Source organism: Rhizopus microsporus (assembly GCF_002708625.1).
Source record: "Rhizopus microsporus ATCC 52813 unplaced genomic scaffold scaffold_13, whole genome shotgun sequence".
Taxonomy (NCBI): Eukaryota; Fungi; Mucoromycota; class Mucoromycetes; order Mucorales; family Rhizopodaceae; genus Rhizopus; species Rhizopus microsporus.
Window position 1 is genome coordinate 467,309 of NW_019671928.1, and position 26,437 is coordinate 493,745.

At 36.3% G+C, this 26,437-nt stretch overlaps 9 protein-coding genes and 1 non-coding gene across 10 annotated transcripts; 3 read left to right on the forward strand and 7 right to left on the reverse strand.

Annotated features, from left to right (window-relative positions):
- Positions 1 to 125: 125 nt before the first annotated feature.
- Positions 126 to 2,366, forward strand: RHIMIDRAFT_245166 (uncharacterized protein; the record flags this gene model as incomplete). The annotated part of the gene is made up of 6 exons (XM_023610156.1): positions 126 to 186; positions 234 to 347; positions 398 to 522; positions 574 to 1,949; positions 2,005 to 2,032; positions 2,055 to 2,366. The coding sequence occupies 6 exons, from the start codon at positions 126 to 128 to the stop codon at positions 2,364 to 2,366; spliced, it is 2,016 nt and encodes a 671-aa protein (XP_023464382.1).
- Positions 2,367 to 3,448: 1,082 nt separating this feature from the next.
- On the reverse strand, positions 3,449 to 4,628 carry RHIMIDRAFT_228704 (Fibrillarin; the record flags this gene model as incomplete). Its single annotated transcript, XM_023607626.1, has 2 exons — positions 3,449 to 4,448; positions 4,505 to 4,628. 2 exons carry the CDS (start codon positions 4,626 to 4,628, stop codon positions 3,619 to 3,621), a joined length of 954 nt encoding a protein of 317 aa, XP_023464383.1. The 3' UTR covers positions 3,449 to 3,618.
- Positions 4,629 to 5,137: 509 nt separating this feature from the next.
- On the reverse strand, positions 5,138 to 6,049 carry RHIMIDRAFT_239498 (uncharacterized protein; the record flags this gene model as incomplete). Its single annotated transcript, XM_023609185.1, has 1 exon — positions 5,138 to 6,049. One exon carries the CDS (start codon positions 6,047 to 6,049, stop codon positions 5,138 to 5,140), a length of 912 nt encoding a protein of 303 aa, XP_023464384.1.
- A 671-nt stretch (positions 6,050 to 6,720) lies between these two features.
- On the reverse strand, positions 6,721 to 10,324 carry RHIMIDRAFT_217422 (exocyst complex component Sec10). Its single transcript, XM_023607328.1, has 14 exons — positions 10,187 to 10,324; positions 10,057 to 10,135; positions 9,833 to 10,002; positions 9,556 to 9,768; positions 9,342 to 9,500; positions 9,156 to 9,283; positions 8,929 to 9,103; positions 8,556 to 8,876; positions 8,186 to 8,481; positions 8,057 to 8,134; positions 7,887 to 8,001; positions 7,507 to 7,832; positions 7,390 to 7,452; positions 6,721 to 7,321 (listed from the first exon to the last, which is right to left on the reverse strand). The coding sequence occupies exons 1-14, from the start codon at positions 10,256 to 10,258 to the stop codon at positions 6,904 to 6,906; spliced, it is 2,613 nt and encodes an 870-aa protein (XP_023464385.1). The 5' UTR covers positions 10,259 to 10,324; the 3' UTR covers positions 6,721 to 6,903.
- A 665-nt stretch (positions 10,325 to 10,989) lies between these two features.
- RHIMIDRAFT_204999 (rhomboid-domain-containing protein) lies at positions 10,990 to 11,828 on the reverse strand (the record flags this gene model as incomplete). The annotated part of the gene is made up of 3 exons (XM_023606797.1): positions 10,990 to 11,202; positions 11,256 to 11,328; positions 11,380 to 11,828. 3 exons carry the CDS (start codon positions 11,826 to 11,828, stop codon positions 10,990 to 10,992), a joined length of 735 nt encoding a protein of 244 aa, XP_023464386.1.
- A 622-nt stretch (positions 11,829 to 12,450) lies between these two features.
- On the forward strand, positions 12,451 to 13,256 carry RHIMIDRAFT_205122 (trimeric LpxA-like protein; the record flags this gene model as incomplete). Its single annotated transcript, XM_023606804.1, has 5 exons — positions 12,451 to 12,530; positions 12,632 to 12,751; positions 12,801 to 12,853; positions 12,909 to 13,099; positions 13,167 to 13,256. Coding segments are annotated over 5 exons (534 nt in total), but the record flags the coding sequence as incomplete, so codon positions are not given.
- Positions 13,257 to 18,730: 5,474 nt separating this feature from the next.
- RHIMIDRAFT_t47 lies at positions 18,731 to 18,803 on the reverse strand. Its single transcript has one exon. It is a non-coding gene; the product is annotated as a tRNA-Met (tRNA).
- A 1,391-nt stretch (positions 18,804 to 20,194) lies between these two features.
- RHIMIDRAFT_293462 (uncharacterized protein) lies at positions 20,195 to 21,658 on the reverse strand (the record flags this gene model as incomplete). Its single annotated transcript, XM_023613986.1, has 2 exons — positions 20,195 to 21,353; positions 21,647 to 21,658. 2 exons carry the CDS (start codon positions 21,656 to 21,658, stop codon positions 20,280 to 20,282), a joined length of 1,086 nt encoding a protein of 361 aa, XP_023464388.1. The 3' UTR covers positions 20,195 to 20,279.
- A 36-nt stretch (positions 21,659 to 21,694) lies between these two features.
- On the forward strand, positions 21,695 to 25,260 carry RHIMIDRAFT_314669 (uncharacterized protein; the record flags this gene model as incomplete). The annotated part of the gene is made up of 11 exons (XM_023614946.1): positions 21,695 to 22,005; positions 22,068 to 22,283; positions 22,336 to 22,474; positions 22,528 to 22,599; positions 22,654 to 22,834; positions 22,891 to 23,030; positions 23,088 to 24,209; positions 24,267 to 24,619; positions 24,675 to 24,783; positions 24,833 to 24,971; positions 25,022 to 25,260. The coding sequence occupies exons 1-11, from the start codon at positions 21,872 to 21,874 to the stop codon at positions 25,258 to 25,260; spliced, it is 2,844 nt and encodes a 947-aa protein (XP_023464389.1). The 5' UTR covers positions 21,695 to 21,871.
- Positions 25,261 to 25,618: 358 nt separating this feature from the next.
- Positions 25,619 to 26,215, reverse strand: RHIMIDRAFT_33189 (uncharacterized protein). Its single transcript, XM_023615109.1, has 3 exons — positions 26,116 to 26,215; positions 25,984 to 26,057; positions 25,619 to 25,932 (listed from the first exon to the last, which is right to left on the reverse strand). Exons 1-3 carry the CDS (start codon positions 26,176 to 26,178, stop codon positions 25,764 to 25,766), a joined length of 306 nt encoding a protein of 101 aa, XP_023464390.1. The 5' UTR covers positions 26,179 to 26,215; the 3' UTR covers positions 25,619 to 25,763.
- Between the last annotated feature and the right edge of the window lie 222 nt (positions 26,216 to 26,437).

Genomic DNA, 26,437 nt, shown 5'->3' on the forward strand with positions numbered 1-26,437 from the left:
AAAAGTAGAACGATTTTTCATTCGGGAAACATTTTACTTTTAAAAACAATGTTGTCGATCGTTAATTTAACATGACAAGGCTATCCGCATTTACTTTTCCTTTTTCCTTTTTTCTTTACTTCAACATGAAGCGAAAGAAAGACGCTGACCCTTCGCCTCCAAAGGCAAAGCGAAATAAGGGCAAAGGTATGTAAGATATACAGTTGATATGACATTTATTAAGTGCCCATTAGCCGTCGATCGCGGGTTGCCTTCTTTGTTTGCGCATACGCAAACAAGTTTATTCAAAAATACAGCTTTTGAAGCAAATGATGATAATTTTCAAGAAACACCATTATTTAGAAAAGGTAAAGCGAACATCTATTAGCTGAACCTATTTATAACAGATTTCCAATAGACAAGAACATCTGTACTACTTTGAAAGCTGCTAAAGAAGACACGTCTGCTTCTGGTTCCTCAAATGTTGTCATTAATAAAAATACACCTATACCTACAGTCAACAAAAATACGAGTGTTCAAGATGTATTACCTGCTCCTACTCCTTCCACTAACCGTACTTCTGCTCCTATCTAGACCTTTAAAAAATATCAAAGCAAGATTGATAAGTCAGAAGCACTTAAAAAGGAAAAAAAGAACAAGACAACAACTAATGAGCAAAAACAAATTCGATATCCTTCTTGTGGTGGAGCTGATTACTCTCGCTCCTCCAGCAAGTTGCGTCCTATGAAGAAATCAAAAACGAAACTTCCAAAGCCCAAGGATACCGTCGAGAAAACCTTTGTAATCAAGACATCTTTGGCTAATACTTGCAAATATCCCAAGTTCGTTACCTTGATTCAAGAAGTAGTTGACCATATTACTCAATTGGTATACGCTGGATCCATCTTTGCTAATTACTATTTCTTGGAACTTCTCGAGAATGGTGAAGAATTACCCGTGGTCGTCCAAAGCCTGTTCTATAATATATTTTTCATCTTTGCTGGCCAAGGAAAGCATGCATCCGATAATATCAAGAAGAGTTTCAAGGTCTTTTGTAAATCTACTCCTCTTACTCAATCTGACTTGTACAAGTATGCAAGTAAAGGGTATATGGCCATTGTATCATCCATGGCTAAGCAATATGAAACACTGATCCGCACCTATGTATGCTCTAATGAGGATCGAACTCTCAGGCATATTCTTAATGTCTTATCAGAAAAGGCTTCCCCTTACTTCTGTGGTGATAGTTTAACAGTCAAACAGCGCAAGCCTTTAGCAAAGCATATCTTTCAACAAAATATGAACCTCGAGTCTGCCTGGCCATCCACTGTTGATCTAAATGAGCGACATGAAACCATTGCCAATAGCTTTCTTACTTTCTGGTCAATGTACGATGCCTCCAGTAATGCTGATGTACCAAGTGAAGCTAATTTGTATGCCAAGCCTCGACGCCACATGAAATGGTTACATTTTATAAAGCAAGAAATGGAGAAAAAGAAGTTCATTCAAGAAATGAAACCTCAAGGCAAAGCATCAATCAGTTATGTCCATCGAAAGTTACAAAAGCTTCCTTTTGTCAAGAAGTTGAACACAAGCAAGTACAGATTATTAAAGAAAAACATCTTGATCACTATCAATTCCAATAAGACCTTAGAAATATTGATAAAAAGGATATCGATGCTGTTCAAACCTTTATCAAAACAGTACAAGACAAGACCTTCATGCTTCTCAAATACACTGGCCCTCGAGGATCAAGATACTTTTCTTTACTTCCCCTGTACAAGGTTGATTCCAAGAGTATACAGATTGACGCTCAAGAGTTTTGGAGACTTGCCAAGCAATGTGAACAAGATCAAACCAAGTCAAAAGAACGATAATGACTTAACTTTATGGTACTTTAATGTCTTTGATTTTTCAAAAATAGGCTACAAGACACTTGAAAGCTTGACTTCACGTTTAAAGAAGCTTGCGTACGTATGCTTACATGACTTTTACTTTTGAACTAAATAAATGTTGTCATTGTAGAAATGTGATCACTACTGATGGCTATACTGTATCCTTTATGTTTAAAAAAGACTGTCGCTATCCAAGATGAACCTAGAAGAGAACCAAAGACGCCCAAGGATTCTGCTGATTCCGTTGACGATGCAGAAATTTGGGCTGCTGATCCTGGCATACCATCTATCTTTACTGCAGTAGACTCTACAGAGCATAAACGTATCCGAACAACAACAGCAAGAAATATGGCACATCAAGCACAATTGGCGCTAAAAACCAAACCCCAAACAAAAGCAAATATGTACCTCTACCCCCTGCTGTCCTCCCTTCCTCCTCTCAACATAAACGGATTATTGCGTTTGGAAATGGTTCTTTTGGTTCAAGTATGAAAGGCAAACGAGGTGCACCTACTAGACGTATTACTGAGGAAATCAAACGAAAATGCAAACAATCTAATAAGGGAACCGAATTTGTTTCGGTTGACGAGTATTTAACGAGCTAGATCCGTAACAAGTGCAAACCCAAACTATTAAATAATATCCCCATTGCTGGATCAAAGCGAAGAGTACACTCTGTCCTCAAGTGTAAATCCTGTGGCACGGTTTGGAATCGCGATGTGAACAGTACATTAAATATATATGGTATCTTTGTTTATAATCTTAAACATGACAATGAAAGTCCTCCCCCCTTCAAAAGACTAACGGCGCTCCTGGATTTAATGCGCTGTATATAACAGCAGTGCACTCCTTAACGCTTCGGTAAGTATAAAGCGAATAATGAATTATTTTTTATTCATTAGTCTCCTAGTTAATCGTATACATACCTTGTCTATAAATTTAGTCAAGTTTTGTAGCATCACAAGTCTTGGTTATTGGTCAATAGACTAGAGGATAAGCCAGCAAGGAAGGATATATGCTTTTTTTTATATTTTATCTTGTTTTTATTGTTAAACAGCGAAAATCAATAAATTTAAACATTGACTTTAAAACATCAAAGAATTAGTCTTATTCTGTATCAATACCCATGGTACCATCGGGATTGGTGAGGAAGACGTCACTGAAGTTGAACAAAGACATATGTTCGCATCGATAGTGATTTTCGAAGGTCGAGGAACTAGCCCAGCTACCAAGGGCGGCGATGTCTTCTTTAGGGAGAACTTAGGATGGAGTAATAGAACGAACACTAATGTTTCGCTAGTCATTGGACAGGCGAAGTACTGAACGGAACCTGGTAGAGATTGCTGAGGTTGTCAAGGGCTCATTAGATCACAAAGAGTAGACAAATAAAGTACGATCGGCATATGGAGCTAAAGACAGATGATCTTTTAGAATTATAAAGCATTGCAAAGGACTGCAGTCCTCATGTGGAAACACCGTGAGAAAGGCTTGATGATTCAGCGATGGGTCCAAGGTTGATTCAATCAGTAATAATAAGTATAGTTTATAATAAAAAATTTGATTAGGAACTTTTGCTACTAGATACTTTTTCTGAGACAGGTGATTTATTAAAAGCGTCAAAAAGGGAAATATGACAAGGTAGTTTAAAAAAGGGGACACCAAATTCTAAAATCACAATGATTTGATATGAAAAAACTGTATTTACAAAAAAGTTCTAAATAAAACACCAATATCACTTTTTCCTTTACTTAAAGCGAACGTATTTACCGACAACGACGGCGTGATCTCTTTCGTAAGGCTCAAGTGTAAGTTGTTCTTGAGGCTTAATTCTTTCTTCTTGAAGTTTCTTGACTTCACGGGCAAAGACAGTGGCAGCATCGACTGTAGAATCAATACAAGAAGCCTTGATAGAAATAACAATGTGTCCATCATTCTTCAAAAAGTTGTGAGCGTTCAATGCGATAATACGGGCTTGATCAGGCTGTGCAACATCAGCAAAGATAACATCGACCATAGGGACAAGCATACGGTATTTTTGAGGGTGACGAGCATCTTCGATGATAGGAACAACATTAGTTCTCTTCTTTGCCATATTGATCAAATCACGGCCGGGTCTATGAGAGAATTCGACAGCATATACAGCACCTTCAGGACCAACGATGTCAGCAACATGGGAAACGGAAGTACCAGAGGCAGCACCGAGATAAAGAACCTTCTTGCCAGGAGCAATGTGAACATGGTCAACACCACCAAGGACGGCAGCAGCAAGCTTAGATCTGAAGGGATTCCATACACGGTATTCGATCTTTGTGCCATCAGGTCCATCAACAGAGATACGCTTTTCACCATAAACAGATTCACCGGGAACAAGGTTCTTGGTAACTAAAAGATCTTCCTTTCCACGGGCAACGAAGATACCAGCATGTCTGTGAGGTTCAATGATAACCTTGGCACCTCCTTTAGCACCACCTCTGGCGCCACCACGGCCGCCACGGGCAGCACCTCTTCCACCACCACGGGGACCACCTCTGGCACCGCCTCCACGAGCACCGCCTCTTCCGCCGCCGCGGCCACCTACAAGACAGAGAGGGTATTAGTTCAAGTTTCATAATGTCAATGATTGAATTTACCAAATCCACCTCTTCCACCACCACGGCCACCACCACGACCGCCACGATCACCGCCAAATCCACCTCTGCCGCCACGGCTACCGCCACGGCCACCACGTCCTCCACCTCGAGATTCAAATGCCATAATATATATAATAAAGTTTTTGTAACAAAAAGAGAAAAATTTCAGTCTATGAAGTGGTTCTCTTTTCTCTGTAAAAAAAACCAGTCAAATTTTATAAGAAAAGCCGTCCCAACTTAATTTCCAAAACGGGCGTTTTAGAAAGTTACAAAGAGATTTCTCTACCCCAGCTGCAGAATCGAGCATGTTTTGAGAATAAAAGAGTGAAGTGATAGTTAACAAGAGTCTCTTAAACAAAGCATCGTTGAGTATGGTTGCATTTAACTTTTATTCGTCTCTTTGCTGTCATTGGTTGGATCCATCTCACAACTAGCAGTACTGAGAGTGAAATGGGAGGAGATCAAAGCCCAATTTTGGGATGTGTCAACCTATCAGATGATAAAACAAAATTGTCTAATGATCGACAGTAAACTTGAGCAATAAACGTATTAGGCTTTATAAGCTTCTACAGTGCTGTTACTGGTATTTAAAATACAAAACATTGGTAATCTTTATAACAAACATGTTTGACATCAACATTGTGTCTTTAATTGAATTTTTACAGCGCATAGGGTATCAATAATATTGGCACGATAACCAAAAGTCATAAGAATAAATACAACAATAAGGCATATAAGAGAGAGAGCAACCGCCGCCAAGTACCATACAGGATAACTAGAGTGATGACAGCACGTAGCTTCCGTTGAAAACTTCAGTGGAAGCTTATCATTACAGTAATAATTTAAAGCAATTCGTGCTTGGGCTGTTGTCACTGGGGGTTGGAAATGAAGTCCATCCAGAGTTTTGTTCTTGGATGAAGCTGATATTTCATTCCAGACAAACGGAATAGCTAAGGGCGTCACTGTATCCTCTAGTATACGCTCTTGTTCTCGTAAATAATTGTTCATGATTTTGATCTTTCCTGGTGTCATCACTTTTTTTCTTGCTTCAGAAAGGCGATCATATTCCAAAGCTTCTACGGGGGACAACATGACTTTGTCTGCAATTTGGTGATTCTGCACAGCATCAAAAACTCTATCAACTGCCTTTTTCCATTCACGAAGATAATTGGTGCCGTAGTCCTTCATGTACCACACGCCTGTGTCTAGAATCAATAGGGTGTGCTGTAATTTTTCTTTCCCTTGCAGCACGTCAATGGTTCTGTTCGTATTCAAAAACGGGTCCCACCACATCTCGATAGTTACGTTGTGCTCTTCCAAGTAAACTGCTTGATCAGCATGAATCGCATCTTGGCCTGGTCGTCCTGATCGAAACATCTCTGCCATTGCGTAATATTGTTCTCTCATGATAGAGTCTCCGATATAGATGATTCTCGAATTTGAAAGGCAATTATATAGTTCTTCTGTTGTATATGACTTGACTTTACACTCTGCTGGCTTCCATAGGGTATAATCGTCTGATTCCCATCTTCCTTGATTTAGCATGTTATGGCATTTTGAAGCTGCCCTTGGCACTAAAGACGAATGAGATAAATGAATACTTAAAAGATGCAAATAAACTATTACCTTTTATGAAATAACTCATGGAGGTGAATAGGATCAGTAATGATAGAATGAACAGGAGTATATTTATTGCAGTTTTAAAAGCTACATTATTTTTCATTTGTGTAGTCATTGGATTAAAGGCTAAAGAAAAAGTATAATGAATTTACCAAGTCTCTATATAAATCACAAAGAAACTTAGGAACGTTGTTTCAGTTGCGCTATACCATATATGACATGGCATCCCAGTTGCCATACCAAATTAAAAATGATGTCGATCTCAGCTTTCTTTTATTTTGTGTAACAATTGGTGTATTGTTTGTTAAAGTGATATATCTTGTTGCTTGCTTACAATCCTTTTGTTTTCTTTCTGATTTCGCATAGACTCAAAAGAAGTACCCTCTGTACTTGTCTTTGATTTCTGATCTGCTCCATCCTAAGGTTACTATTGCTGGATCTACAAACGGACTCATCGTTACACAAAAAATGGATAGTCTCTTTTCAAAATTGGGGGAAATAAATAATAAACCTTACGAAAAAAAAAAGAAAGATGGCATATGGATTAAATACAAGTAGAAATCAGGATTAATAATTGCACTAAACCAAGACATCTCCCTTTTTATGACGTATTACTTGGCTATATCATAAAAATCAAACTTTAAAAAGTAAGGTTCCACAATGAGAGTATATTCATTCTCTGGCTTGCGTGATGGGAATCTCTTTTTAAAATGTGTGTGTATATTTCAATATAATGATAAATCAGAAATAAAAAAACACAAAACAATAGATAAAGAGAATCAAGACAGATTGAATGCAGAAAGGAAATCACGATTGCTTGTATAATTCTTCATGATATCCTTGAGTATCTCATTATCACTTACAAAGAGTGATCTTCTTTGGCCTTTTCCTTTCTGATCGGTCCTACGCTGATTGTTTGATGCTGCTGACACCTCTGTGCTCTGTCCTTCAGTTACTTCATCCACAGAAATGCCAAGCAATCTGTCCAACTTGGCCGTCTTGAAATCAGTTCGTTTTTCCAAGTAAGGGTAAAGCACAGATGGGTCTAACCGGGCAAGGTACCCTTCAGACAGTATAGACTTGAGAATTTCTGGTTTCACGACAAATATATTTCCTAATTGGCGTAACATTTCAAACTTTTCATCAAGTACAGCAATTTTGAACATTTTGACAAGTTCCTGGTATTTTGCAATATCTCTGCACATATTAGCACAAATTGGAACGAATTAGTGTCTTTTTTGATATAAACAATGTATTTGTTATACTTTGTAACCAAAAGACCACCTGTGGGAGTAACATAAAACTTTTTAAAATGCTCCAAAAGCATACTAAGGTATGTGTTAATTTACAATATCATTGTAGTTGTTTTTTTTTTTTCTTACGAATGTAATCCATTGCCAATGCGTTTTAGAAAAGCTTCAAAGTTTTTGCCTTGAAGCGCATTGGATGCTGCTCGATACACCTTGGTAACAAACTCAATACTCTGCATACACGGTTGCGTACCCATGTTCATCATTGCCACTTCTTCATCTTTGGGCCGGAAATCATTCTTTTTTTGTCGGCTCAATATTTCCCCAAGCCAAAACATGGTTCCTTCTATGCTCTTTTGAAGTATACTGTTTATTTTTCGTTCCACACTAGCCATAAAGACATTTTTGAGTGCAAGCATATCTCTATGGGATGAAGGCACAGTGATTACAAGTGGTAACTAGTATAGCCCAGACAGGATTAGTGATAGAATTTAAAAATGTATATACTTTACTATTGCAGATTCAAAGTGCTTCTGCATTAGGTGCATTATGTCTGCAGCTGACTTGACAGCCGAAAAGCAAGACAAATCTGGTTGATCTCGTCTGTTATTTAAAATTTCAATAATCCTAAGAACAACAGTTAAATACAATCACTTTTAGGCTAATTGGTCCAGTGTTTTACTCATCCATGGCTATGTCCAAGTATTTATGTCCAACAAAATCAATCAAAATGCTATAGATCTTCTTTAAAGAGCCCATTCTATCGTGAAGGCAAGTTAGCGGCCTCAAGCATACGTGTCATAACACTTACGATTCTTGTACATCTTCTAGCTCAACACATCGAATGATTGCTTCAGCATGCATATTGAGCATCTTTAGAATTGCTCCTGACGATAACAAGCAAAAACCATTTTCGTCTACAAACAAATTGGTTGAGCTTTCTTTGATTCGGCCAAAATGATCTATTCCGGCCTGTGAAACTCCATCTTCACTTAATAATGGCGAAGAAGCGGATGGAGACATGATGCCTCCAGATGTTGAAGATATTTGATTTAGTGTTCTTGTCAATACAGATTGATTACGTGCAGATGTTATCTTTCGACGTTGCTGCAGAAAGAGAATACTTAGATCATGTTTGTTTGTTTTTTTTTTTTTTAAAAAAAAAAGGAAGCTTTCTTTACCATGGCATTAAGAAATTCAGATACGATATTTCCAAATAATTCATGAAGAGACTCCTTCTCCTTCTTTAGGTATCGACCGCCTTCAGTATAAGGTACGAATAAATCATCCATACATCTGTCCAGGGTTTCGTCAGGAGAAGCAGAACTAGCCAGCCCGTTTATATCTGTAGGATCCTTGAGCGGAACCTCTTTATCACAATAAAACTTGAGGTTTTCGATAAGTCTCTTTGTTTCTGCATGTGTAGAGGCTAATGTTCTTAAATAGGCCAAGTGTGAGCATTTTTCTGATCTCGAAAGCAATAACTCAATATGGTTTTGTATCTATAAATCATCAGTACATAGTATAAGCATAGAAAAAAGCACGCTAATTTACAGATTGAGCAAATATACGCTGCAAAAGGACTTGCATGACTGTTGCTGGTTGTGGAAATACACTTGAAATGATACCAGCCTCCCGGCGTACAGTAATACGGATATCATCATACAATTTGACAAGACTCGTATCCACTTCAGGTGATGGCACATTGGGGTTTGATAAATCTGCATTGCTTTAGCGATAACAATTTAGCACATATAACAATGTATAGAAGAAAAGCTTACTCTTCGGAATCTCTGGTTTGATCTGTATCTTCCATTGTCATATTTGACATAAAGAACTCATGCTGATTAACATATATCTGCACACATGACGTGCCACCATTAAACTCGAACAGAACCTTGGCACAGTGCTATGAATATAGATTGAGTCACATAGCTGTGGTTTAACATCTTATAAATCATCTTTACTGCCATCTGACGAGGATCACCTTCCGTATATGCTTTGTTGAAATCTTGTAGAATTTCATTTTCGAAACTTTCACAGAATTTTTCAATCGCTCTTCTAGCTTCTGGATCATTATCTACTTCTTTAGAAACCGCATTTAATCTTCTAGCAATGACAGCAGCCTATTAAAACTACTATCAGAATAGACTGATCCCCCAAATGCCTCTCTCTCTCTACCTTCAACTGTCCCTCTTCTCCTGTTTGCACTAAAGAGTCTAAACGCTCACTGTTGCCTTCCTGAAATTCCATAAAATACTCTATGATATCTCTACTTTCTGAAGCCTTTGATCGCTCTTTATCGATCGTTTCCAACTGTTCACCTATACGAATAGCAGTCTTGCCTACTTCGCCTATTCTGTTTTCCAAGCTGTCATATGAATGATAGACATCCTGCAAAAAAAAAAAAAAAGGTATGTCAATAGTCCTGTATAAGTTGACCTTCTCTTTATCTTACGTCAAATGATTCATGCAGGTCTGCTATACTTTGGCGATACTCTTTTTCTGCGACTTGAGTACTGTTTTCAAGTTCGCTACACTGCTGCTGTACACGAGTCTTTAAGTGATAAAGTTCTTCGAGTACACTCTCAAAGGTTCGAATAAACGGCTTAGGATCAAAAGTCGTCGCTACATTTACTAGTAATTAATCGAGTAGGAACAAGGAAAAAAGGAAAGGCTTACTATTTCCTCCTATTTGATTCATTTGTCCAATCACACCAGTCGAAATCTTTTCAACAAAATCGGCTGTTGAGACATTTTCCTATGAAACAAGTTAACCATATGCTTGTAAAGTGTTATACTTGGTATTTACTCTAAACGTTTCTATAGTCAATAAACTCTTTATATCCGGACTTAGTTCATAGAATGGATTATTAGATGACATTGTTTAAATGAGAGGAAAAAGGCATGAAAATCAAGAAACTTTGCGGAGATGCAAAACAAAGGGGGAAGAGAGGACAAACCTTCATTAGCAACCAGTACGGTTTGGCTTTAAAATGCTCTTTTAGATAATATTCTCAAGCTTAAAAACAATCTTGTCGTCTAGTTTTTTGTTCAGTAGTAGTCTGATAGAATAAAATATTAAAAAAGGAAATAACTCTGCACTCTTTGACTATCCTTATTAAATGACAATTACAATAGCTCTTATTGCGATTTGTGTACACCATTTCCAGAAAGATATGTCGCGCTAACTTGTCGTTTTTTCGTATAAATTGTATTATAAAAACTGCAAAAATGCGACTTTACTTTCTGAAAAGACTTTCTATTTTAAAAAGGCTAAAACCACTCTTAATCGTAGTAAATAAGTAATTCTAACTTTGCAAACTTTTTACGAGACCACAATTTGACAATAATCCTCGGGGATTATAAACTATAGAATGTCAGCTGTAGTATAAAATCTTTAATGGGGCCTTAATGCTTGTGAGTATGCGTAAGACTGACTCTGTCGGTCTAGTTGTATATATCACAACACTGCCACCAAAGACATCTGTTTGTTTCCACACTGGTGATCCCCTCCCTTTTTCTAGGGAATCTTTTCTTGGATCATTCGGTACTAATATCTCAAACAAAATTTTTATATTGAAATTGAAATGAAAAAGTTTTTTTTTTATTATTTTAAAACCATTTTGTCCATTTTCTAGTCTGAGACTGTATGGTTTCCGGCCTTTGTTGAGTCTCTGTCAACATATAAACACCCCCTTGTCCTCTACCACCTCCATTCCGACTATTTTCTCGGATCTCATGTACTTTACGAACGAGCGGTGCCCAGATATGTCGTTCTCCATAATATGTATATCCTATACCTAAACCAGCTCCTGCCAGATGTGCCTAATATATAACTGTTAATATAAATCAAAATATTGCAAGAGCCATAAGCTTACGAAATGATCAAACATTTTCCATCGCAGTAAAATACCTGCTAAATCAAATGACATTAATGCTGGTAAAGCATAACTATATATATAAACGTTAGATACGTCCCTGCTATGTTTAGAGATCAATTACCCTAATTTGATTGGAATCATGGGTAAAAAGATAAGACTGATGCTTGAATTAGGATGAAGTATAGCAGTAGAGGCCACAAGACCGTATATAGCACCACTTGCACCGAGACTTGGCAGTAAAGGTCTTGAATTTCGTAAAGCCAAACTACATGCGTGACTGACAACATTAGCACCAACACCAGCTGATAAATACATGGCTAGAAACTGCTCCCTTCCAAATGTATCGTGCACAACTCGACCGAAAGACCATAGACCGACCATGTTGAGAGCAAAGTGAAAGAATTCTTGATGAGAGAAGCAACTTGTCAACAAGGTCAGGTTTCGTTTTGTACCTGGTAAATGTAAAAACCACTGACCCATAAACGGCATGAAGCGAGGTATTTGCCAGCCTATGAAAACCAGTGAGTTAAGAGCGATAAGTACAGACAGTGTCTTTTCTGATTCTGTCATGGTTGCCAATTTGACACCCAACATCCAAAAGGCTCTTTTCACGTCCAACGGCAGCGTTAGCTTCTCGAGTTTCTCTTGCAATTTCTCTAGTAATATCTCTCTTTTTTCTCGGATCAGTTCTCTCTTCTCTCTCCACAAGTCTCTAAGCATTGATTCTTCTGTTACTTCAAAAAACGTCCATTGCCGTCCATGTTTACGAAAGCGATCCCAGAGTGTTTGCTGATTACGATCAAATATGACAGCAGCCGTTACAAATGATGAAACTGACACGGCAATTCCAAATAATGCAGGACTTATATAACGAATGTGAGGAAATGATGTCATTTGCTTTGACCATAATGGTGGATTAGTTGTTAGTGGAGGTACTGTCTCTGTGATATTCTGTTGATTTGAAATACTACGAGACAATCGCGGCTGATATTGGATCTTTGTTGTTGATATAGAGCGACAGTAATAATGGCTTCTTGAAATCCCATTTCTTGTAATGTTTGATAAACGAAGCATATGTGTTTAAAATACAAATATATTCTTAAACTGAATTTTTTTCCCTTTTTTTTTCTTTTTGAAATGATAAGGTACACTGATGTACTTGCTATATTGACCTTCTTGATTAACATGTAATAGAAACCGTATTACTGCTGGACCGAAGTCCATTGTCTGTCAAGAGACGGAACTCAGAGGAGAAATATCTATAGGTAACTTGTCCTCTTTTACCTCACCAAGGATTATAACTCATTCTTTTTTCTCAGGAGCAGGTAAAGCGGAATAGTTTGCAAGGAAAAGAGGAGGGGAAAAAAAGAGAGAGAAACTTATTTTATAAAAGGCACGGTGCTTCATCCACAATGTCGAATAATAGCAGAAAATGGACCTATTTATATTGGAAAGAATAATATAATTGAAGAGAACGTGGTTATTTTTAACAAGTAAAATAACAATTTAATAAAAGAGATCAATTCATAACACACCTACTAGGAACCCTACGCCTCTTGTTATTGGTGATAATAACGAATTTGAAGTTGGCTGCTGTAAGTAATCAGTTTATAATAAACATTCAACCAACAAAAAAATCATTTTGGGAAGACGTCGAAGGATCACGCATAGGTAACAACAATATCATTGAAGCCAGAGGTCGAATTTTGGGAAATACAGCAATAGGAAATCATTGTGTTATCGGTGCTGGTTGTTCAACTGAAAGTAATGAAACTATTCCAGATTTAACAGTCATCTATGGAGCGGATTCCAAGAGAAGAATACAAAGTGAACCACTACCTGTATGCAAATATATATATATATATGAAATCATACAAATAAGAAAGAAAACTAATATGCTTATTTTAGTCACAGGCAACACTTCATGCTAGACATTTGGATTATCTTCAAGAAGTCCTGCCCAAATATAACCATTTGAAAAAACTAGAATCTGTATAGGATCATTTATCATGAATTTGAACAATATCCAGTGTTAAATACCATCGTCATAAGGAGTATACGCTATGCAAATTAGGAATAAAAATGCCATTTTGTTTGTAAACCAAGGAAATAACCATTATATATATACGCGTGTGTGTATAAACATTTATAAATGTAGGAGTGTGTCTTATTTACATTGCATATTATAAAAGTTGTTTTGTTCAAATCGTAAAGCGTTTTCTTTGGATGAACTACTCGAGTAAGAATAATACTGATGTACACTATCTTTAGCTTTTAAAGAGTCGAGTGGAGCATTAATTGTTGAACCATTACAGCTGTCATTAGTATAGTTGTATGTGGATAAGCTGGAAAAGAAATGCTGCGACATCAAGTGTACAATACAACATGGTGGGGGAAAGGTGTACATAATAAACTGAATATAGCGTAAAAAATAGTCGAATACTAACAAAATAGAAAATTTATCCCAAGGCATACAAAAGAACCATATATAAAGACTACCATAAACCGCATACCAAATAAATTGAATAAATAGGAACCAAACCTATAAAAAGATATTAATTAGCTTATAATTGACACCATATTTTACACCTTACGCCTATTGCTGTTGTCCTTGATTGGCTTTCATGAATTCGCTTTGATTTCAGATGAATTAATGGTGATAAAGAGTAAAAAAAGAGTGATCCATCAGAGATAACTGCAAAGACGACGCCAGTGATAAAGACAGGGCGTAAAGGGTAATTGTCACCTTGTATAAATAAAACAGTAATTTGTATTACGGCACAAATGAGTGTGCCGCAAAGGGCAACAAGACCAACAATAATGATTGGATGTGACCATCGTATGCCATCTATGCGTAACTGCGTGCCAATATCCAGTGATAGCCAAAAGTGTAATACTACCAAAAACATGCTAACAAACAGATAACAAAAAGAATTCCAATGTTGGGGCATATATTCTGCAAAGGTGATTATATTACATATGCTAGCTGGTAATGTAACGATGCTGTTTGCAAATAAAAAGTACAAGATTTTCTTGTGTCTACAGAAAGCTTGAGTAGCGATCAAGAGCGTCGCGATGAACCCAAATGCTCCAGACACTATAAATAGTACTAGGGCTGCTGTGGCCATGCTCTATCAGATATACTCTCTTCTGCTTCTTCTTTTTCAAACTTTTACGCTTGTATGAATAGAGCAATGAAGAGTGTATCAAATGTTGCTTAATTCGACCTAGTTTTAAAAATAGCAAAAGAAAAACAAAAAGAGAGAGAGAAAAAGAAAAAAGGGAGGATAAGAAATTAGTAAAAACTTGTGTAAGAGTGATTTACTAGGATTTATTATAAAAACATTGTACGATATATGTGCGATATATGATCATGATTTTCGCATTATTTCTGTCTTGTATGCTTTGTACAACAATTAAGTAAGCACTAACCACCAAGTACTATTTTATCAAAAAAAAAGACAATTCACAAGAGAATATTAAGTTGGCTACAACAAGTATATTCAACCGTAAATCAAATCTAGAAAAATAAAGGTGAAGCACATCAAAGCATAACATGTCATTTTAAAAGGATGTAACGTAGCATTGAATCTGATTCATGTTAAATTGGCTCCTCTCTAAATCTAAAAAGTTCCAATTATACGCATTGGTAAGCATTTTTTTATTTTTCAATCGTCATCTTCATACGCATTTCTTTATGACCTCTTTGCTCCAATAAATTTTAGATATCCATTTTCGTTTTTCTTTCAATAAGTGTTTAGTGTACCTTTATCCTTCTATTTTGTATAAAATAAGACAAAGAGTTACCTCAGAATATTTATATAAATCATTTGCAGTACAGATGATTAGTGCGATGCCACTCTATTACTTATATGTTATAATTTGGTCAGGCACTGGATAAGCTGTAATAAGCTTATTCAGATACTCTTATACTCTATGTATCAGCGCGAAACACGATACTCTTCGTTGCACATGGCCTCAATTGGCTATACTTCACCTAGTTCTGCCATGAATAGCTTTTGACACTGGATTCTCTTTGACTTGTGAAGCGCATGCATAGCAGAGAGTATTGTCTTTTTGGTGTCCCACAGAAAGATTGGCTGTGTACTAACCACATGTACAGATAATTTTGGGGAAACCGACTGAAGCATTGACCGGCAGATGCCGTTGCCCATATTATCGACGACACTGTTGTCAGAATGATGATTCCTGGATGGTCAGAGAAGACTGTTAGTTCATTCCTAACACTGTTCTTTTTATTTTTGTTTTTTGTAATCTTTGTTGTATCATTGCTTTTGCCCTGAGAACGACTATCTTTAAGAAGTTTATCCTTTTGCATGAAAGCAAAATTTATGATTTATTGAAACGTTTTGTTGAAGACATCACAGTCTATTTTTTGGTGCATGTAATGTTCATCAATCATAAAATCAGCTAAATGGCAAAGCTAATATAGATACTAGCAGTAGCGGTAGCACCATCAATAACAATGGCCCTGTCATGATCAATAATTCTATACAACCTGATGATCCAACGCAATTACTTGACGAAGTCTTGCAATCTTCAGCAGAGTTGTCATCTGACAAGTAGATGTCCAAAATAGAAATCCATTCTATGAAACCACTAATTAATAGCATTGTGCAAAGAGTTAGCTGCCTGGGTGTCATAGCTCTTAGTTCACACAATGTAGTACCAATGCTTGAACAACGCCTTGCCCAAGGAAAGTACAATGAGATTATTCAGCATACCGCTTTGTTTAGTATTGAAATGACTCCATATGCCCAAGATCTGTTAGGCACCCTTTCATCATCAAAGTTGACTACAATCTGTTGTATTCATACTTAGTGGATCAACTATTAACCACATATGAAACAATAACTGGCAAGTATTCGACTTCAGCTTTGAAACAACTGTGCGGATCATTATTTAAGCTAATTACCAGGAACTGCATTTTAAGGTACGCGTATCCAATAACTCTGATCCATCATTGTTATTAGGGATCATCGTCTTACCAAAGGCACCCGGTTCGTCCTAACTCTCTTATTGCCTCAATTGTCATTCATAAGCCTCTATGAAAAGTTTTACGACCTCAGTTGAAGAGTGTCTCACATTTAATATAAATACTCGTCTTTAATAAAGTCAATCGACAGATATATCTTTTAGTCTGGTTAATTCTAGTCTTTATTCTTTTTAATTGATGCTTCGTATTCAACACAATCCCTCTTAGAATGGCACTATATTAAGCAGGCTTTAATCAGCCATTCAATATAGTCTTAAACCATGATGCTGGTTTCATTGAGATTACTGTTTACCACTTGTAAACACGGTATTTTTTTTTTCTGAAAATATACATAAAAACTCACTATTAGCTTTAATTGTTATTGCCATTATACTCTTTCTCTGATGGATAGCACAAACAGCCTATTAAGGCATGCAACTGAAGAGCGCATTGCCAGCACTCACATCATCATCTATATCATGAACCAACTGTTTCTAGCAAACAAGGACTTTGTTGATTTGTATTGAATCGAAAATTAGTCATGCCAGGCTGGCAGATGTAAGTGGGATGGCGTTAACCTTAAGGTCAATGACAAAAAAATATCGCGAGGTTTCTGGAGGAACAAAGACCAGCATCATAATGAGCAAAGGGACCTCTGCTTCCTGCATGACCACAACTCGCCCATAAATTTCGAGCGTATCTTTAAGCATACAAGTAGATAATGACTAAGTTTGGTAGACCTGCCCAAGCACCGATACCAAAGGTAGCGATACTAGCAGCACAAGTGGGTGTCTCCATCGACAGTATTGTGACACATGGCTCCTGGACTTCCCGCGATATATTTGGACACCATTATCGCCTGTTCTCCACAGCATTTACAGGCTTTAGTTTAGTTACTCTAGATTAACAACCAACCTCACGTTCTACGACATGTATTGTAATGTAAATACGGATTTATAAAGTATTGAACGTATTATACGAGTAAGTGTTCTTGGCTGTTCCCATCCTTCTGGTCTTCTTCCTTAGTTTGTTTCTTAGCTTCACTCTAGAAGATGGAAATCAATATTGTTTTATTTCAGTTATTTACTGTCTTTTTTATTTAGTACAAATTCGAAATAATAAAGAAAATATTGATAAAAACCAAGATCATTTACTCGTATAATACGTTCAATACTTTATAAATCCGTATTTACATTACAATACCAAGTGAGCAGGATGAGATAACTTGAGGTAATTTTAGAATGAGAAAGACAAAAGACAGGGACAAGCAAGTATTTGTGAGAATTCGTTTATTCCTGAGAACTGAGATAATGGAATATACAGCGAAAAAGAGGGCTCCATTTATACTTTTTGATGTGGGTTAAATCAAGGTACGATTTGATCCGATCTGTTACGGTAGTGGTTAAAGCTGCAGTGCCTGGCTTACTATAAGGATCTGGACGATTACTAAATGACCCTAATTGATTATTCTTTTTGTAAGACTACGCATCGGAATAGTGCTTATAAATTACTCTTTCAAAACTATGAAAGTTTCGTTTATACCAAACTTTCATTTTGACCCTGTGCTATTCGATTACCAAACTCGTATAATATGTTGTTATTCTCCTTTGGAGTTGTAAGGGTTATTGTTAATATAGAGTTTTCTTGAGATTTTATAAGTTTAGGTGTTTGAAGTGACCACCAGATCTTTTAAAGTTGATCAAACTGTGAAGTATAAAGTAAAGTAAAAATAAAAAGAAGAGATTAGGAACTTTTATAACCAAAAAGGTTGCCTGTTTATTGTATATGATAAAATAAAAAGATAAGGTGAACTGCTTGTTTTTTTCTTTTTTTCTGAGAGAGTCTTGGGTTTATATACTGTAGTTTTGGCTTCCTTCGTTAGAGTGGGTTGAGTAGACTTGTTATAAGTCAAAGGTTTGAATAAAGTTAGCGTTTAAGCAGAGGTTTGTATAGTATAGTGACCACCAGATCTTATTAAAAGATCAATTGTTAGGCTCGTAAAGGTGTGAAGATAAAAGAATAAGAGCAGGAACTTTTATAACAAAAGTTAAGACTTGTTTATTGTATGAATATAAAATAAAGAGAAAAGGTGATTGATTCAATTAATTGATGAATGAATTCTTTGGCAAGGGGAGGCAAGGACTAAGGCTATTTATATGTTTGAGAGAACATCAGGACTACTTTTTGTATCGATATTTTCAAAAATATGAAAATTTCGTATTGATCTAGTGGCACTCTATTACCAAACTCGTCTAATATGTCACAATACTTTTTTTTGATTTTTGTTGGCTTTCCTTGAAATCAACGGTTGTTGATAAGTTAACCTTAGTTGTTAGGATTCGGTTCCACAGAATTACCCTTTTCGGCATCCTTTGCGTTACAACAAGCCTGACGGTTTTAGTACAACGTTACACAAAACAAGAACTCCAGCAATAGATAAAATAAAATATCCATATTTTATTGGATTTCGACGATCTGCTCCCTGTGAGGATCGAACTCACGACCTTCAGATTATGAGACTGACGCTCTACCGGCTGAGCCAAGGAAGCTCGTTAATTTTTTCAAATTGCAGACTATAATAATCAAATTGGATAATTATTTATCCGTTTATATTTTAATGTATTTTTGATTACACGGTACTGTATTTGCTGCTGTTTTGTTGTTGCTGCTGCTGCTAGTATTTGCACAAATTTGTAGGAATCAAAGCAAAAGAATGATGAATCTATTTCATAGTATTATTAGAAATGAGAGCAAGAATTTCATAGCAGGACATCTAATTAAATCAAATGTAATCTCACATGTCGTGTACAGCAGCCTTTGTAAGCCTCAAAGTTGTCAAGATCAACAGACGGTATATTTAGTAACAGTTTTGAATTTTCAGATCTTGAGATCAAGCATTAATTAAATCATCAAATGCAATCAGCGACATCATCAGTACCATGGATATTTGCCGTCGAAAAAGCAACTATAGTAGCCATCAGCATTGTTGATAGTAGGTTTACAGCAGTTTCATAACCTACATAGTAAAATTTTCCAAAACGGCGTCTCCATTAGTAAAAAAAAATTAATTACTTGTAATCAGCATTTTAAATTAAAAAGTCAATGAATGCAATAAACAACAGCATTTAGCAAACTCCTTTCTGCAAGAGCTTTTGGCATCATTATGTCTTCAACCACATCTGCGTCCAAGAGATAAAAGGACAAAAATTTTTTTATTGTCCATCTGAAATTATTTAACAAAAAAAAACCACTTTTGGCGTCTTTGTTGGTGCCAAATCATTGATAACTTACCTTTTTCTGTTTTCTCAGCCACCTCCCAGTTTCTCAGGATTTTTGATTCTCTCCAAGATGATTTATTTTTTGTTTGCTTCTACAAGAAAAAAAAAACCACTTAATCCGAAATAATTATCACTTCTATTCAGACCCTTTCCACAAGCGTGTTGCTGATTCTTGTGTCTTTCGATCCGTAACAGAGAATTATGACTTTCTGTTTTGAATAAAGAGAATGTATACATTAAGACTAGTCAAACATCTCGAATGACAGATCGATATATAAATAGAATAACCGAGGCCATAAAAAAGAAACAATAAGATCTGTGTCAGGGGCGAATTAAAAATTTTCTTTTGAATAATGATTCATACAGCTTAATTTTCATCTGATGGAAAGGACATTGTTTGTTGCAGAGCAAGTTTAGACAATCAATATCCTAGTGACCATGCGTGCAGTGGATGTGAGGCACTGAGTGGTACTACGGCATGTCTTCCGATAACGTCAGGGCGGCGGAAAGCTTGCCTGAAGGTAGTTTATTTTCAATGTAGGAAAGGGTTCTCCCTCTCTCTCCTGATTCTCTGAAAAGAAAGAGCGTTCCTAAAAGCTCAAATACATACTAAGAGGTACGTCATTAAAATAGCAGAAATGAGTTTATAGAATTACCAGAGCATATGAATCTTTTATGTATTTGGTCTTTATTTTTCAAATATATATATATATATATATAAGTATATAAGATTTTAAAGCAGCTATTTCAAAACTTATGATACGTTAAGCTTAAAGAAATTGGAGTGTTGTCATCATCCAGTTGTAGTCTTTCCTTTACTTTTTCTTTATACTTATCAGCAGCAGTAAGATATTCTTCATTATTAGTATTATTAGTGTAATTATGTACGTCTTGATTAAGTTTAGCAATTGGTATTAGATCAATATCGTCATCTTCATCTTCATCATTCAATAAAGAAGATGGTCTGCTTATAGGCGATTGTAAGAACCCTAATGGTATATCATCGTCATCTTCGTCGCTGTTACTGTTACTATGATACTGTATTGGAAATGTAGCTGCAGTAGCTGTGTTTGGCCATTTTGTATATTTAGAATTCAAGTGTTGATGAGACTTGGAAGGGTGGAGCTTATAAGAGTTTAAGGACTTTGATCTAGATAAATCTATTTTGGGTGTGGTTGGTGTCTTTGGCACAGGTGGAGGAGGCAGTTTATCAAGTGCCTCTTGTTGTAACCTTGCTGTTTTACGCAGGTCGTGAGCTGAAGAAAACTTGCGCATGGTGTGAGCAGATTGATGCTCTACAGGAATAGGAGGGACAGGTGGAGGCTTAGAGACGGTTGAAGATAATAGAGGAAGTGAATCGACCAGCGACTGTGGGTTGTTTAGTTCTTTTTGACATAGTTTATTCAATGCCATTTCTCTTTCATTTAATAAACGTGTTGTAACTGAAGGATCTCTACCAACAGATTTCGATCTAGGCCTTCTTTGCTGTTGATGATTTTGTTGCTGCTGCTGCTGTTGCTGTTGTAATTGTCTTGGCGGAAATTGGGGTGAGAAAAGTGGACGTCTAGTATCTGACATGGAAGGTTTCGGCAGAGGCCTTAACGGAGGAGGAGCATAAGGATCAAAGGAAGAAGAATGATCTGTTGTTAAGCTAGGAGACAATAGAGAGTGAATAGGCGCGGAAGATAGTCCTGAACCGAGTGGTGAAGTTGAGGAAGGGCTCTGTTTGTTGTTTGTCTTTGTACGAAAGATACCAAAAAGCGGTTTTGGTTTCTTTGATCTCTTGAGGTTACTTGTCGATAATTGAGACGAATCCATTATCTAAAAAGTAAATAAAAGATTCACGGCAAAAACAAAAAGTGTTTAAAAACAAGGGGAGAAAGAAATAAGGAAGCCAAGAAAAGAAATAAGAGAAAAAAAAGAAGTAATAATTCAAAAAGGGAGCAACAAGAAATAAAATAAGCACTAAAATGTTTTGGTGTAACATGATAGTTTATTAAGATACAGTTCAGTTTCCCCTTTTCTTTTTCTTACCTGAAGAAGAAAAGCAAAGACAAATGCTAAGAAAAGGTGTATTTTCTCAATTAAAAGTTTATAAAAACAAGTTTTATTACAATATATGACATAAATTGCCCACATGAATCCAAGTTTTCCTTTAATACACGTGCTATGGATAAGTAAAGTAAAGGAAAGGAGAAAAAAAAAGTAATATCCAAATAGTAATAGCATCATCATATATTCATCAAACCACGAGATAATTTTTATTCCATTTTATATATATTTCTGTAATTTTTCTTTTTTTTTCTCTCTCTCTCTCTTTTTCCCTTAAACTTTTTCATATGGCAACTAATTTGCTACCTTATGAAGTTGTCCATTGCTCTTCATGGGATGACGACTATAATCCAGAACAACTAATGGAGGCTCCTTATAACGAGTCTTCTTTTGATAGCTACAAAGGCTGGCAAACACCCAAGTATGGATATTAAAGAAATAAAGAAGAGAAAAGAGTAATTGATGATGTGTGTATAAATATAGATGTCCTGAATACCCGCAAGATTTAATTATTCACTTGCTAACAGGGCCAGCGTATATTAATAAAGTTCAAGTATTATCCCATCATTTTAAAATTGCAACCAAGATTGATGTCTATGTCGGCATATTAAAAGATCCACAGGATGTGTTAGAGGATATCGTAGTACCTGATACATCAGATGAGGATGACAACATGTTGATTGAATTTACAAGACTTGGGTAAAAAAAAAAAAAAAAATTATATAAAACATTCATCTCTTATATTCGTTAGTTATGTCTGTTTTGATAATAATGCAAGGGCTCAGTTCAGAGCTCGAGAATTAAAATCAATTAAAATTAATATGGAGGGTGAATATGTTCGATTGGTGATACGTAACTGTCATCGAAATAGATTAAATACATATAACCAAGCAAGTGTTCATAACATGTGCACCATGTTTATTTGTTTACACTTCTTTATTAGGTTGGTATACTTGCTATCAAAGTATTGGGTCAGCCCATACACAGTACTTCACATGCATCTTCTTCTATACCCGTAATATATATACATGTATATACATAGCTGTATTATTCATCTTTATATATGTAGTCTCGAAATATACATCACCCATTTGATGAGAACAGCCTATTAAGTTCATCTACTCGTCGTACAAGCGTATCAAGCAATCAAAGCATCATTCAGAAATACCCTTCTACTACAAACATTGTCGAAATTGAACTTCAGCAATGGGCAACTGTCTTACTTGCTGCCGAGGAAGAGGCTGTACAAAGTAAGATGTTTCCTATTTATATGCACACATGATCCTAATCATATACACTCCATCAGACGAAGCCTATCAAGAGGCCAAGACTTATAAATACCTTGGAGATAAGATGCAAAAGTTTACAAAGATATTAGCAGACCTTGAAATCGGAAAGAGACATGCTGTGGAAACTAAGGATTATGATGAGGCAGAAAAGATAAAGGTATGTGTTGTCAAATCATTTTAAGCTACATGCATTTATGTTTATATTGTTTGGTAGGATGACATAAAGATAGTAAAACAAACAGCCGAGTCTTTGCTAAAACAAGCAAATATTCAAATAACAAGTGAAGGAAGGTTGGTCCAATTGGAGTCTACACAAAATATACTTCAAGATGAAGATGAAAAATATCATGACTTTGATGGAACACTCATTGGCTGCGAACCACCTCAGACGCAATCACAGCAGCATCAACAAGAGGAAGAATGGATGGTGCCTGATGACGACGATATTATGTCAACCAACACAGCCATTGTACCCACACAAGCCGAAGAACCCGTTGACCCTGAGAGTATACCCGAGCCTATTATGGACGAAGAACGTGGTCCATATACTTTACCCATTCAAATATTTGGTGAAGAAGTTGTTGCTTGTATTCTGAGCATAAAATCAAAATGTAGAGGAAGGGGACTTGGCCAACTAGAGCAAAGGATTGACTCAGCATATCAGTTGGTCCGAAACAATCAATTAAGCGAACTCTACATCATGTTTACTCCAGATTATGATTTGACCGATGAGACTACGATGGTTGCTGATTTTGTCAATGCTTCACTCATGTTAATCCAAGAAACTGTCATGGATTCAAGAGAGCCTATTGTAACGCTTGCTATATCTATCTGGCATCAACTGAACGACTTTTGTCAACAAGCCATTATCGAAACAGAAAAAGTGATTGAATGGGTCGAGCGTGCCTTTTGCGGACTCTTGAAACGAACAGGTGATACCCATCAAAAGACAAGACAAGACGCAACTTCTTTGATTCTCGTCTTGGTTCAATCTTATTCTACTTCTCCTTATACCCTATTACCCTTGTATATTGGCAAACCAGAAAGACTGATCCATAATCATAAAGAAGCTAAAGCTCGAATCGAGCTTGTGGAAACCACTGTGCTTAAGCTGGGCATTGATACACCTAACAAGACGACCAGCAACAAAAAGACCACAAAGAAAACACTCGTGCCTCTCCATGACCTCATGCAGTTTGTGATTGCTTATCTAGGACACTCTCATGACGAGGTGCGAGAGGCAGCTGTAAAGTTAGTTGTTACTATTTCCGATCAAGTTGGCTTCAACTTGGTGAGTTCATATATTGACGAATCATTAAAGTTATCACTAGCAGATGTAAGGGCGTATATACTGTCAACAGATAAACAAACACTAACTATTTGTGTTTTGTAGACTGTAAAGAAACTTGTAGATAAAGATTCATTAAACAATGCCAAGTTTACTAAAAATGATACCAAAAAAACAATATCCGAGTTGCGTGCATTAACTGTCACTGAAAGAAGAGCACCTACTCAACGCACTGTTACATCTGTCAAGAGGTCAGCTGCAAATGATACCAAGTCTACGGCTGCCGATAAGAAGAGGCCTGCTTCTTCTGCAGCCAAAAAAACAACAGCAACAACAACAGCCAATACCCGTACAACCTCAGTTCGCACCAAGCCTAAAGAGCAAGTAAAGGAACGTACCAAGGAAAAACCTAAAGAACAGCCAGCTCAACAAGAGGTACCTACTCTCAATGAAAATAGGTACATAAAAAAAAACATTTTCCTATCTACCAAGCAACTCATACTTTTTCTGTAGTGTTTGCATATTCTGTGACGAAGTGAACCCAGAATTCAACGAGGATACGTTAATCAAGCACTATTACAATTCCTGTCCTGTGTTGACAAACTGCCCAATGTGTCGTATGGTAAAGTGAGATAGAACATTTCTAAAGAATAGGATATTCATTTTTATAGATTACTGAAATATCAACATTAAATGAACACATGTTGGTCGATTGCGAAAAGAGACATCTGACCAAAGAATGTACGCGCTGTCATCTAGCTATTCCTGTTGAACAATGGTTGCAACACACACTGAAGCAAACATGTCCTAGTGAGTATAAACAACTGGCATGAATTCTTTTATATTGATTTTTTTATTAGATGTGATTGATCCCAGTACAACAGCAATATGTCCTTTGTGTACAGTGGACATTGAGCCACCAAATGAATCAGGATGGAAGTTACATTTGATGACAGGTGATGGTTGTCCAAAGCTGAAGAAATCTCGTTCACCAAAGAAACAGCAACCGCAGCCGCAGCCGCAGCAGCAGCAGCAACAACAACAACAACAACAACAACAAACCAGAAGAAAGGTTACAAAAACAGCCATTAAAAAGTAGTTGTCGATCGAATACAGCATTTTTTTTTTCTTTTTTCTTTTTTTTTTTTTTTTTACTGCATAAAATAAAAAGCCCGAGGTTTAGAGTTCTTTATGAAACATTGTGGTTTTCCTTCAAAGTTGTGTAAAAAAGGGAATCTCAGGTACCAAAAAAAAAAGGAGAACAATGCTTAAAAATTAGAATAGTTTTATATTCGCATGTAATAAATAACAAAAAGACAAATGAAAACAAAAAAATAATAATTAAACAAATGATGATAAATGGAATAAGAAATCCCTCGTCTAAGGCACTTCATGTGTATTTTCTAAAGAAAGTCAATATATATTTTTGTTATCTATTGTTACTTACGGGAAATTTGATATAGTCTGGTCTATCGACAATGTCTGTCTCTGGCAGTTCATGGGCATAAATGGTCTGAATACTTGTACAGTTCATTAGGTCATAAGCGAGTAGTATCATATACAAAAGTGCAAACAAAATAAGGGTGTATTCTATACAAAAGTTTAAGTATTCATCCAAGCCGTATAGAGTATATGCTTACTCAAGTAACATTGTCTCATTGTTGGTGTTGGCTTTTTAGAGGATGGGCGCTCTGGTATCTTTACAAAAGAAGAGTTACATCTAATGCATGTACTCATACTCAAGAGACAGTTTCTATGGGCGTACTTGATTCTTAAAGGGGAAGGTTAGTATAAGTATATTGTATATTCTTCAGTATTTTACTTTCTTGAGCAGTGACAGGTCACATTACACCAAGAATCCGCTCCTTCGTCATGGTTACAGATAGCGCAGAAATTCTATTAAAGTTAGTCAGCAAAGAAGTATACTTATTTGGTATATATTGCATCTATATACATCTTTTAAAGGATCACCAAGAAAAGCGTTTTCTCTTTTTAGCTGTGGAACAAAAGTTGACATTTAGTTTAGATATAAATGATAAAGAAATAAAAAGGAGAATGAACATTTCCAAGATTTTATGCACTTTGCTGTCAATAGATCACATGACTTTCTAATCGATTGGTACAACAAAAAAGGGTTGTATCATTGTAAAAAAAAAGTGTCGTTCAATCTGAAGCTCTATTTTAGGGTGATCTCCCTATTATTTTATAAATGTACAGTCAATTAGTTTGTGAATCAATGCATGGCTCTCTTGCACTACGAGGAGGGGATGTTCATG

What these genes read in the sequence shown, in the direction of transcription:
- RHIMIDRAFT_217422 (XM_023607328.1), bottom strand. Translation starts at nt 10,258, where the DNA reads ATGTCATCTAATAATCCATTCTATGAACTAAGTCCGGATATAAAGAGT. An exon ending in TGACTATAGAAACGTTTAGA is followed by an intron (nt 10,136 to 10,186) that starts GTAAATACCAAG and finishes CTTGTTTCATAG; the next exon opens with GAAAATGTCTCAACAGCCGA. An exon ending in GTGATCCTCGTCAGATGGCA is followed by an intron (nt 9,284 to 9,341) that starts GTAAAGATGATT and finishes CTATATTCATAG; the next exon opens with CACTGTGCCAAGGTTCTGTT.
- RHIMIDRAFT_33189 (XM_023615109.1), bottom strand. Translation starts at nt 26,178, where the DNA reads ATGTCAACTTTTGTTCCACAGCTAAAAAGAGAAAACGCTTTTCTTGGT. An exon ending in TTGGTGATCCTTTAAAAGAT is followed by an intron (nt 26,058 to 26,115) that starts GTATATAGATGC and finishes TAACTTTAATAG; the next exon opens with AATTTCTGCGCTATCTGTAA. An exon ending in ACCTGTCACTGCTCAAGAAA is followed by an intron (nt 25,933 to 25,983) that starts GTAAAATACTGA and finishes TTCCCCTTTAAG; the next exon opens with AATCAAGTACGCCCATAGAA.